General features: G+C 37.2%; 1 protein-coding gene across 1 annotated transcript in view; it reads left to right on the top strand.

The window, feature by feature from the left end:
- The window catches only part of TDRD7 (tudor domain containing 7), a 99,300-nt gene that overhangs the window by 44,205 nt on the left and 42,022 nt on the right, over positions 1-13,073 (top strand). Inside the window, exon 5 of the mRNA XM_039234834.1 lies at positions 10,649-10,722. Within this exon, the coding sequence (XP_039090765.1) occupies positions 10,649-10,722 (74 nt within the window). The remainder of the gene's footprint in view (positions 1-10,648; positions 10,723-13,073) is intronic.

Genomic DNA, 13,073 nt, shown 5'->3' with positions numbered 1-13,073 from the left:
TATTTAGAATTAATTTTTTAAATAGGTAAAAATTTTTTGTAATGGTATATATTTAGTGCTATTTATGGTTAGTTATTATAATTTTGGTAAAGTCTATGAAATACATAGTTAAAACTTGGATCTTGTACAAAGCAGATGAACACAAGGGAAGAGAAGCAAAAATAATATAAAAACAGGGAGGGGACAAAAACATAAGAGATTCTTAAATATGGAGAACAAACAGAGGGTTACTGGATGGGCTGTGGGAGGGGTGATGGGCTAAATGGGTAAGGAGCATTAAGGAATCTACTCTTGAAATCATTGTTGCACTGTATGCTAACTAACTTGGGTGTAAATTTTTTTTAAAAAATTAAATAAAACTTGGATCTTGACCCAAAGCACTAGCTAGGTCCAGCATGTGACTGAGGTAACACTGTCTCCTCTGCTTGCATGCCTACATTTCAAGATCCCATTTTGAATTGAATCTATAAAATGACAGGAAAACTAAGACATCCTGGATTGTTGGCCCAGGAAAGGATTCTCTACCCCATGATCTGGTGTCCTTTCTGTCTCTTACTGCCAATGGGCAGTGCAGGTAAGTGCCTTCCATTCCTCCAGGTAGGACCAGCAGTGATTGAGTGGGAGCTGTGCTGGTACAAAGTAGCCCAAAGAGCAGGCCCAAGATGGTGCTTTCTGACCTACAACCCAGTGTGTTCCCACCCTCTTCCACCTGGCAGCATTAGGTCCAGGGAAGTGCATTCTGTTCCTGTGGGCAGCACCTGATCAAGAAGGAGCCCTGACAGCAACAAGTAAATGTACTGGTCTAGAGTTAGCACATAAGGGCTATGAAAAATGAGTTATCATTGGAACTACAGCTCCAAAGTGGCCAGGAGCTGTGTGCTAAACCTAAGCAAGTAATTGCCTGCTAAAATAGGACTTTTAAATTGATTCATAGTTTCCTAACATATGTCCGAATGTCCAGGATACAATAAAAAGTCATTTGTTATACTTAGAACCAGGATAATGACAACTTGAATGAGAAAAGACAATTGACAAATGCCAACACCAAGATGAATCACATGTTGGAATTATCTGGCAAGAATTTTAAAGCACCTCTCCTAAAATACTTCAAAGAGCAATTGAAAATAATTTGAGGGGAAAAAAGAAATAGAACATATAAAAAAGAATGAAATGGAAACTATAGGATTAACAACATGGAACACCAAAATACTAAAAAATTCACTGGGTAAGCTCAACGACAGAATGAATATGACAGAGGAAAGAACCAGTGAACTTGAAGATAGAGCAATAGAAATTACACATTCTTAACAACAGAGTAAACAGACTTCCTTCAGAAACAAAACAAACAAAAGAACCTCTAACAAAGCCTGAGGGGCCTTTGGAAATAAAACACCTAGCAGAGCCTTAGGAACCTGTGGGGAAAATAAACGATCTAATGTTTGTATTAGCAGTGTTGAGGAGAAGAGAAAGAGTGGGGCTAAAAGAGTATTTGAACACAAAATGACTGAAAATTTCTCAAATTTGGATAAAGACATAAATCTACAGATTCAAGACTTCAGAGAATCCTAAAAAAAGATAGATCCAAAGAAACCCACATGAAGACATGTCATAATTAAACTTCTGAAAACTAAAGACAAAAAAATCTTAAAAACAGCGAGAAAGAAATGACACATCACCTATAAGGGAATAGTTTTAATGACAGTGGATTTCTCATCCATGACCATAGAAGAACTCTTGAGGAAGGAAAATGGCACATTTTTCTTGTGCTGAGAGAAAAAACTGTCAGCCATAAATTCTATATCCAGCAAAAATATACGTCAGGAATGTAAGGGAAATAAAGACATTCCTAGATGGAAGAAAATTAAGAGAATTTGTCACTAAATGACCTACTCTTAAAGAGTGGCTAAAGGAAGCTCTCTCAAGAGAAAATAAATAATATAAGATGGGCTTGGAATTTCAGAAAGGAAAGAACAGAACTGGTAAAAACAGGTGTAAATATAAGATTATCCTTATGAGTTTCTTAAATCATATTAAGTTGAAACAAAAATTATAACACCATTTGATAAGTGCTCAACATATATAAAGAACTTAAGATAATTAAATTTGTAAAATTGGGGGAAGGGGGGGACCTAAGTGAAAGTAAGGTTTCTATACTTAAAATAGTAAAACATTGGTACCAATGGAATGTGATAGTGTATATGTATATTGGAATGCTTAAGTCACCCAGTAGGAAAGCTATACAAAGTGATACACTTAAAAACAGTACAAATAAATCAGAATGGAATTCTTAAAAAAGTTTAACCCACAAGAATGCAAGAAAAATAGAAGAATGAGAAATAGGTAACAAATAGAAAAAAAATAAAATGACAGACATAAGACCTAACCAACAATAATTACTTTTATTTTTCAAATTTTTATTTAAATTTGAGTTAGTTAACATATAGTATAATGTTTGTTTCAGGAGCAGAATTTAGTGATTCATCACCTACATATAACACCCAGTGCTCATCATAACAAGTGCCCTCCTTAATACCTATTTAGTCCATCCCCTACCCACCTCCCTCCATTAACCCTTAGTCCCTGTAGTTAAGAGTCTCTTATGGTTTGCTTGCCTCTCTTTTTTTTTTCTTTCCCACATGTTCATCTGTTTTGTTTCTTAAATTCTACATATGAGTAAAATCATATGGCGTTTGACTTTCTCTAACTAATTTTGCTTAGCATAATGTACTCTATCTCCATCTACATCATTGCAAATAGCAAGATTTCTTCTTTTTGATGGCTAAGTAATATTCCAGGGTGTGTGTGTGTGTGTGTGTGTGTGTGTGTGTGTGTGTATCACCTCTTTTTAAAAATTTTTTTAATGTTTATTTATTTTTGAGGCCAAGAGAGAGAGCATGGGTGGGGAAGGGGCAGAGAGCACAGAGCTTGACGTGGGGCTTGAAACCATAAACTGTGATATCAGGACCTGAGCCAAAGTCAGCTTAACTGACTGTGCCACTCAGGTGTCCCTATACCACCTCTTCTTTATCCATTCATCAGTCGATGGGCATTTGGGCTCTTTCCATAGTTTGGCTATTGTTGATAATACTGGTATAAATATCAGGGTCCATATACTGCTTCAAATCTGTATTTTTGTATCCTTTAGATAAATACCTAGTAGTGCAATTGCTGGATTGTAGGGCAGTTCTATTTTTAACTCTTTGAGGAACCTCCATACTTTTTTCCAGAATGACTATGCCAGTTTGCTTTCCCACCAACAGTGTAAGAGGGTTCCCCTTTCTCTGCATTCTCACCAACATCTATTGTTTCCTGTGTTGTTAATTTTAGCCATTCTGATGGGTATGAGTGTCATTTTGATTTGTATTTCCCTGATGATGAGTGATGAGTGATGATGAGCATCTTTTCATGTGTCTGTTAGCCATCTGTATAAAAATGTCTATTCATGTCTTCTGCCAATTATTTTTTTAATTTTAATGTTTATTTTTAATGTTCACATTTCTCTGCCTTTTTCTTCTTACAAATAGTTTATTGTCAAGTTGGTTTCCATATAACACCCAGTGCTCATCCCCACAAGTGCCTTCCTCCATGCCCATCTCCCCTCTCCCCCCCACATCCATCAGTCCTCAGTTTGTTTCTCAGCATTCAAGAGTCTCTCATGGTTTGCCTCTCTCCCTTTCCCCCACCATTTCCCCCCTTCTTCTCCCCCATGGTCCTCAGTTAAGTTCCTCTGCCAATTATTAACTGGATTATTTGTTTTTTGGAGTGTTGAGTTTGATGATTACTTTAAATTTAAAAATGCATTAAAAGATGTTCAACTTCATTAGCCATTGTGGAAATGCATACTAAAACTACAATGAGATATCATCATGACACACTTATCAGAATGGCTAAAGTAAAAAATAGTGATAATACTGAGTGCTGGCAAGGATGCAGAGAAACTGGATCAATCATACATTGCTGTTGGAAATGTAAAATTAATAGCCGCTCTAGAAAACAGTTTGGAAATTTCATTAAAAAACAAAAACAACATGCATGCAGCTATCATAGGACCAGCAATTGCACTCCTGGGCATTTATCCCAGAGAAATGAATACTTACATTCATACAAAAATCTGTACACAAATGTTCATAGTAATTTTATTCATAATAGCCCCAAACTGGAAACAACCCCAATGTCCTTCAGTAGGTGAACGGTTCAACAGACTGTAGTACCTTCAGACCCAGAATAGTTCTCAGCAATAAAAAGGAATGAACTATTGATAACACAGCAACTTTGATGGATTTCAAGGGAATTATGCCCTGTGAAAGAAGCCAGTCTCAAAAAGTTATATGCTGTGTGATTGTATTTATATAACATTCTTGAAATGACAAAATTGTAGAGATGGAGAACAGATTGGTGTTTGCCCAAGTGTTAGGGGTTTGGGAAGTTAGAAGGGTGTGGCTATAAAGATGTAGCAAGAAGGGGCCTTGTGATGGGACAATTGTGATTACAATGATTAATAGTCTGGTGGTTATAATCAATAAGTTATTGATTATACTGGTGGTTGCAAGGGTCTATATGTGTGGTAAAATTGCACAGAACCACATGCACACACACATGCACATATATGTAAAACTGGTTTGAGTTTGAGTAAGTTCTAGGTTGTACCAAAGTCAGTTGCCCAGTTTTGCTGTCGTACTATGCAAGATGTTACCATTGGGGGAAACTGGGTGAAGGGTTCATGGGACCTCTATCTATATTTTTTGCAACTCTCCATGAACTTAAAAGTATTTTAGAATACAGTTGACCCTTGAACACCATCAGCATGGAATTAGGCATGCTAACCCCCCATACAGTCAGAAAGGCACATATAACTTTTGACCCTCCCCCAAATTTAACTGCTAATAGCCTACTGTTGACCAAAAGCTTTACTGATAAAATTAACTATTGGTTAACACATATTTTGTATGTTATGTATATTATACATGTATTCTTACAATAAAATGAGCAAAAAGAAAGAAAATATTATTAAGGAAATCATAAGAGAAAGTACATTTACAGTACCGTACTGTGTTTGTCAAAAAAGTATGCATCTGGTGGACCTGTGTAGTTCAAACTCATGTTCAAGAATCCAAGGTAGGGGCCCCTGGGTGGCTCAGTCAATTAAGCGTCCAGCTCTTGGTCTTGGCTCAGGTCACAATCTCACAGTTCGTGAGTTTGAGCTTTGCATCAGGCTTTGTGCTGGCAGTGTGGAGCCTGCTTGGGATTCTCTCTCTGTCCCTCTCTTTCTGCCCCTCCCCTGCTCCCTCTCTCTGTCTCTCTCTCAAAGATAAATAAAAGCTTTAAAAAAATTCTTTTTAAATAATCAAGTGTAAAAAGTTTAAAAAGGGATAGCAAAAGCCTTATTTATATGGTTTTAGTTTCGAGAATTAATATAATATATCCTTTTATCTTTTGCCTTTCACTGTAAAAATTTCAAATTTCATTTGGCAGAATATCTTGTATAATAATTTCTAAAACTATACACCTAGCTGTCTTCAGCTGTCTTTCTTTACATAGGTTATGTTACAGACTATTTTAATTATAAACTCTTAAAGATAAGATAAACATCTTCATCAAACCTTTTTTTTAAAGAGCATAGTACAAACTGAAAGAATCCTTTTAAGGGAAATCAAAATACCACCTGGTGGCAGCTATTATGTGCAGCCTTTCTAATTATAAAATTTTTAAAAATTACTCTTACCAAAAATAGAACAATAGCAAAAGCTGTTTTATCTACTTATAAAACATGTGAGCAGTGATAGTAAGTAGTAAAAACTATTATTAACTTAAAATGTAGGGGGTCACCAAATCTTTTGGGAAGCTGATAAAAAGTATAAATGTTTCCCAGAAAAATAAATCTGTACACATATACATACATATTTGTATATTAGTTCAGGGGATTCATGGACCTCAGAAGCCCCTTCTCAGGATCTTTGGTTAAGAACTCATGCCTGCCAGTAAACAAACTGGAAGGATTCTAGAAAAATATCATAACTGATATTTTCTGAGATTGTAGGCATCAGTCTAAGTTTATCATGTGTCCAGTAAAATACAGAGAGGGGTCTGGAGTAAGGATATATGATTGAATTGTGATTTCTTTGGTTTATATGAAAGAAGAAAATGTATATATTTAAAATAATATAATATATAACCGTAGTATTTTTATTAAAGTGATAAGATTATTAAATGAGGTATTTAATATATTTATTCATAAAACATAGATAAATATAGTACTGGAGGTCAAGGTTCCCATTAGGCCTAGAGAGAGAGAAGAAATTGCTGTGTGTATATTATAGTGAGTAAGATCGTGGACTTTGAATAGGAATAAATGGCTGTTTGGCATTAGCCAATAGGCACTGTGATTAAAAAGGCATTTTTCAAGTATTAAGCTAAATAAATGTGAATTTGTTGTCAGTTTCTGCTTCTTTGTATATGTTTAAAACGGTTGTATGTTTAAGATGTACTAAATATTTGTAGGAAGCATTTTCTAAAATACATTTATTGCCCTTGGTCTGATTGCAAAATTACTATCTGTGTGGTATAGAAAATTGCAGACTATAAGGAAGTAAAATGAAGTTTTAAAATTACCTCTAGTCTGGGGCACCTGGGTGGTTCAGTTGGTTAAGCAATGGTCTCTTGATCTTGGTTCAGGTCATGATCTCAGTGTGTGGGATTGAGCCCTGCATCGGGCTCTGCACTGATGGTGCAAACCCTGCTTGGGATTCTCTCTCTCCCTCTCTCTGTGTCCCTCCCTTGCCAGTGTTCTCTCTCTCTCTCAAAATAAATAAATAAACTTTAAAAGATTGCCTCTAATCCAAATGTAAATGTAAACATCTAACAATATCTATCTTTTTTATGGATATATAAGTTTTTAAAAATACAAATGTGCTCATGCTCTATATTACTGTTTTATAACCTGTTTTAAAAGGTAATATATTGTTAACCCACATGATTGGGTTATACAAGTATACTTGTACATTATCATTTTTAATGTCAGGGATGTCCAACCACCTATTGTTGGACATAAATTCTTTCCACTATTGTAAGCAATCCTACAATGAAACATATTTGTAGAACAGTCCTTGCATATATTCATGACTAGAATAAATTGGGTAAGAGGGCATACATACTAAGACTGTGACTAATTTGTGCTCTACACAGGTTATACCAATTATATTCTAGAAGCACATGGAAGTGATCATTTACTTGTACCCTTCTCCCAATACCGGACATCACTTTTTTAGTTGATATTAAAAGGTGAAAAAATGTATACCTATATTTTAATTTCTATTTCTTTGACTTTGATTCTTAAGGGGACTATACGTTTGTCATATGTTTACTTAATCATTTATAGATCTTTTATGAATTACACATCTTTGTCCTTTGTACAGCCTTTCTGTTGGTTATTTTCTTTTTCTTTCTTATTTTTAAAAATAACTTACAAATTAAGGATGTTGACGCTTTGTAATATGGTGCCAATACTTCCTCAGTTTCTTTAACTTTGGTATTTTTACTATACAAAAACTTTACATTTTTATATCTTTTTATCTACCAAATCTATCAATCTGTTCCTTTGTGGCTTCTGTCTTAAGGTATTATGCTTAGAAGAGCACTTTTACCCCAGTATTATATAATAGTTCTTCTGTTTTCTTTTAGAATTTTTATGGTTTCATTAAACCTTTAATCCAGAATTTATGTGGCTGCATAGTGTGAGAGTTAGCAGTCTTGTTAGCCAGATGCCGTAATACCGGTTATTACATAATCTTTTCTTTCCATGTTGGTTTAAAATTCTGTCTTTACCAATAATAAATTGTTATAAATATATGACTTGGTTTCTGGGCTTTCCATTTCGAATCATTAATTACCTATTTACTGTGCCAAACTATTCAGATTATTATAACTTTATAAGGTATTAATAAACTTTGCTCTCTGCTTCCTCCTGTCTCTACTCCTGATTTGGTTTCTTCTAACATGTGCTTTTATTACATCTACATAGCACTTAGTAGGTTTTGTTCTTACAGATTTTGTCAGTACATTATTACCTATTTTTGTGTAAGAGGTTATACAGATCTAGTAGCTTATAACACTTATTATTTCCCAGTTCCTGTGGATCATGTATCTGGTTCCACTTAGCTAGGCCCTCTGCTTCAGTCTCTCTCTCTTTTTTTTTTTTAATTTTTTTTTAACGTTTATTTAGTTTTGAGAGACAGAGTATGAGTGGGGGAGGGGCAGAGAGAGAGGGAGACACAGAATCCGAAGCAGGCTGCAGGCTCTGAGCTAGCTGTCAGCACAGAGCCCGACACGGGTCTCGAACCCACAAACCATGAGATCATGACCTGAGCTGAAGTCAGACGCCTAACCAACTGAGCCACCCAGGCACCCTGCTTCAGTCTCTTTTGAGGCTGCTGTGAAGGTATTGGCCATGGATGGGGTGAACTGAGCAAGAATTTGCCTCTGGGCTGATGCACATGCTTGTTGGCATAATCCATTTCTTTCATTTTTTTTCTCAGCGCCTGACTTCCTGGCTGTTGGCCAAAGACCACTTTCAATTTCCTGCCACAGAGGCCTCCCCAGTGTGGCCATTAGCTTCATCAAAGCCAGCAAGGGAGAGATTATGCCAGCAGTGGGGAAATTTGTGATCCCCTCAACCTTGAAAGAGTCTGTTGGTTAGAAGCAAGTTACTCAAGGGAGGGGGATTATATAAGGCTATGGCTACCAGAAGGCAAGAATGATGGGGGTCCATGGCATAGCTGCTTACCACAGTCTTCTCAACTATATGTACAGTCCATGACATGGGGATATGTATTTCTTGATTAATCATAGATCATTCCTATCTGTCCATGCCCGGCTCATAGTAGGTTCTGAAATAAGTGTTTGTGGGGTAAGAATGTGTCTCTAATAAATGGCATATGTTTAGATTTGATAGGTGTTTTTTGGACCAGTCTAAGTATTTGTCTTTTAAGAAACAAAATAATAAGTCTTTTATACCTACTTTTATAAAACTGATTGGACCTCTTTCATGTTACTATGTTTGTTTTTCACGTGTCCCTGAAATTTCCCTTGCAATCTTTATTTTGCTATGTCAACTGTTTTCTGTCCCTTCCTCAGACCTACCCATGCTTGAACCATAGCTGTCCCTGCCATCATCTCTCTGTTCTCTCTCTTTGCTTATAAGCCTCTGCCTGCTAATATATGCCTCAAAGCGGATTCTGAGCAGGGGAGGGTTCTAGTATACCATTTTAGGGCTCTGGTGCAAGGGAAAAGAGGGATGTTGCCCTGCCAGTTCTGCAAAAATAGGAGTTGGATATGTTTTTGGCATCTTCTCTTATTACCTAGATGTATTAATATATAAATATGATGTTCTTATAGTTGCATAGCATCATATATTAAATAAGTTTATTGATAGCCTACCATTTAATAATTTCTTACAGAATTAAAATATTATGAGGAGATGTGCTTTATTCCAAAGAATTAATCTCCTTTTTTAGACTATTCCATACTATCCGACAGTTGGAAAACATGTATACTGTGTCATTGTCACCCACTCTAGTCCCTTACCCACTGCTGGGCAAGATGTACACATTGGTTGATTCAATCATCCTATTCATTCCTACAACACTCACTGTCATTTCAAAGTACCAAGCACTGCCCTAGGCACTGGGTACAGGTCATTAAGACACTCAGATTCTAGTGAGGTAGACCGACGTGAACATAAATGAAATGTATGTGTGTGGGGGCGCCTGGGTGGCTTAGTCGGTTAAGCGTCCGACTTTCGCTTAGGTCATGATCTCGCGGTTCGTGGGTTCGAGCCCCGCGTCGGGCTCTGTGCTGACGGCCAGCTCAGAGCCTGGAGCCTGTTTCAGTCTGTGACTCCCTCTCTCTCTGACCCTCCCCTGCTCACGCTGTCTCTCTCTCTCTCTCTCTCTCTCCTAGAAATAAAAAAAAAAAAAAAAAGAAATGTGTGTGTGTGTGTGTGTGTGTGTGTGTGTGTGTGTGTAGTTTCTTTGTCCTCATATTTGGAAAAATCTTCCTGTATACATATCCAATATAATTCACTAAAAATTATTTTGGTGAGCATATGAAGTGTGGGGAGCCAATGCTTTTTCTTTTCTAACTTGTTACTTGAGCAGTCCTTCTGTGGTGCAGAATGCCACTTTTCTCATGTGCTAAGATGCACTGTAAATTGAGTGTTTCTAAGCTCTGTATCATTTTACTTATCTGTTTAAGTATTATAAATGTTGTAATTTTATAACTCACTTCACTATCTAGTGATACAAGTCCTTCATTTTTTGGTTGTATTCTAAAATATTCTTTATGTTCAACTACTTTTTCTTTGCATGGTTTTCTTTATTTTGTATTGCTAGTCCCTTAAAGGTGATTAATTGGAACTCTAACTTCCAAGTTCCCTTCAAGTCCTAGTTTAAAGTTAGCTTTTAATACATTTTCTCTAATATGAAACATGAAAGCTGATACTGGTATCATTTTCATTTTTGCTCATTTTGAAATATTCTAATGACTTCTTTCACTATTCAGTGCCACAGAGACTTTAAATGAAAAGCACAGTGCTTACAACTTGGCATAGACTTTGCTATTTGAATTTTAATTTACTTTTTTTTTAACACCTTAGGTTTAGCCCCAAGGCGTCCCTTTCACCACCTTTTCAGATGCATCTTTCAAGAACCTGTGCTAAGGAAATAAATGGTATGTTTTCTCAACATTATCTTTATGATACATTTTGGCTTCTGGAGCCTTAGAACCCCAAGAAAAATATCTGATGGTGGCTATTCACATTTTCTCTTACCCTATCCTATTATCTCTCTTCCCCTCTTTCCTCATTCCTTTAAATTATGAAATGAAGTGATATAAAGAGAAAATAATACCTCCACGGATATCATTATTCTGACATAAGGCCTTCCACACATTAGACAAATTCTGTTTCACTTCCGTGTCACCTGGAGATACTTGTGTGCCTTTTCACCCTCCCATTCTTCAGAGGGTAAGATTTAAAGCACATAAATATGAGATTTCAGCTCACAAAATAGTTTCAGATACTCCACCAGTTTTAAAAGCTGGGATCCTAATTGTATGCAGTGACCACTAAGCATCTAAGTATGAATATAAATGACCTCAGGTTATAAGATCCAAAAGAGCTGTTAAGAAAACAATAAGAAACATAAAATCAAAGGAACTGAAGATCAAAAATGCACACACTTGGGGGCGCTTGGGTGGCTCAGTCGGTTGAGGTCCGACTTCGGTTCCGGTCATGATCTCACGGTTCGTGGGTTCGAGCCCTGCGTCAGGCTCTGTGCTGACAGCCAGGTCAGAGCCTGGAGCCTGTTTCGGATTCTGTGTCTCCCTCTCTCTCTGACCCTCCCCTGCTCACACTCTCTCTCTCTCTCTCTCTCTCTCTCTCTCTCTCAGAAATAAACACATTAAAAAAAAAATGCACACACTTGTTGGGGCACCTGGGTGGCTCAGTCAGTTGAACTATGGACTTCGGCTCAGGGCATGATCTCACAGTTTGGTTCCTGGGTTCAAGCCCTGCATCAGGCTCGCTGCTGTCAGTGCAGAGGCCATTTCAGATCCTCTGTCTTCTTTTCTCTGCCCTGCCTCTGCTCATGCTCTCTCCAAAATAAATAAATAAAACATTTAAAAAATAAAAATAAAAATGCACACACGGCATCTGGTCTCCTCCAACCAAAGTATAAATTCCCTGCTCATAGATGCACCTGAGGGATACTGTTTAAGGGTCAGTATTTACACTGCATGACATTGAAGTATGATTTTAAATGATTTGCTGTTTCAAGTGTGATTCTGATTGAGTCAAATTATTTTCTCCATAAGAACACATCTCCGGTATTTCTTATGGAAATTACTTGAATCAAATGATTTTCTTTTCTGTCAATAACTTTTACACATGTATTTTCTGAAACATGGCTATTCCCTTAGAGGTTGTAAATCCTTTTAAATTAGAATAAACTTTTTTCTGCAGAACCCTGAGGACTTGTTTAAGGACGATTGCCGTTCTCCAGGCAGCTGATGCGTACACACTTGCACACAGCCTCTCCTACCTGATATAAAACAGACTTCTTCTTTGATTTGTTTAACAGAAGATTCACAAGCTTAGGGCACTCCCCATGGCCCCCCAGAACAGATGCATTTGCAGACTCCAACTGTGCATCATTTACTGACACTCTCTCTTTAAGGGGGGTGGGGTCTGGCCAGTTCTCAGAAGGTCATCTTTTCCATAATCCTGATCCTTTTACATCATTATTTGGGAGGAACCTAAATAAATTAGTAATGCCTTTATATGGACATTGTGTGCCCTTTTGTTTGCTGAGCCAAATTGAGTTTAGTGCCCTGTGCTGGGTGACAGCAGAGGCAGCACTCAGCCCTCCTCAAGGAACTGCTGCTCATCTTTTGGCTTCTTGGCATCCTCAGAGGCCAGTGGCCCCAGACCAGTCTGTGTATCTCTCGACCTGCTAGTTTATTTATTTATTTTTTTAATGTTTTATTTATTTCTGAGAGAGAGACAGAGACAGAGTGAGCAGCGGAGGGTCAGAGAGAGGGAGACACAGAATCCGAAGCAGGCTCCAGGCTCTGAGCTAGCTATTAGCACAGAGCCCAGTGCGGGGCTCAAACCCACGAACTGTGAGATCATGACCTGAGCTGAAGTCGGATGCTTAACCGACTGAGCCACCCAGGCGCCCCATCTACCTGCCAGTTTAAAATAGAAGAAAATTTGCTGAATCCCAGCAGAAATACTGTCTGATTAAAAGATGAACATGTTTTGCTTGTAGATGGTAATCTTTTATACGCCCTCATCTGTATCCCAGTGAAATTCAAAAGAGGTTTGGAATGCATTTCATTCCTTTTAACATACCAGAACTGTCAGCTATAGTGGACACTAAGATTTTTTTTATAAGCGTCTTAGGATGTTAGCTCAGGTATTCTAGGTTTTAACTAAAAGTAAAAGTGAGTGAAGAGATAGTCAGAACTTTATAAATATTCACTTCTAAAGGATTAATGAATCAGATTGAGGAAATAAAAAC

The sequence above is a fragment of the Hyaena hyaena genome, unplaced genomic scaffold (assembly GCF_003009895.1).
Source record: "Hyaena hyaena isolate Hyena2069 unplaced genomic scaffold, ASM300989v1 scaffold_93, whole genome shotgun sequence".
In the NCBI taxonomy this organism is placed as follows: domain Eukaryota; kingdom Metazoa; phylum Chordata; class Mammalia; order Carnivora; family Hyaenidae; genus Hyaena; species Hyaena hyaena.
Note: the sequence above shows the minus strand (reverse complement) of the source record. Positions and strands in the feature narration are given on the sequence as shown.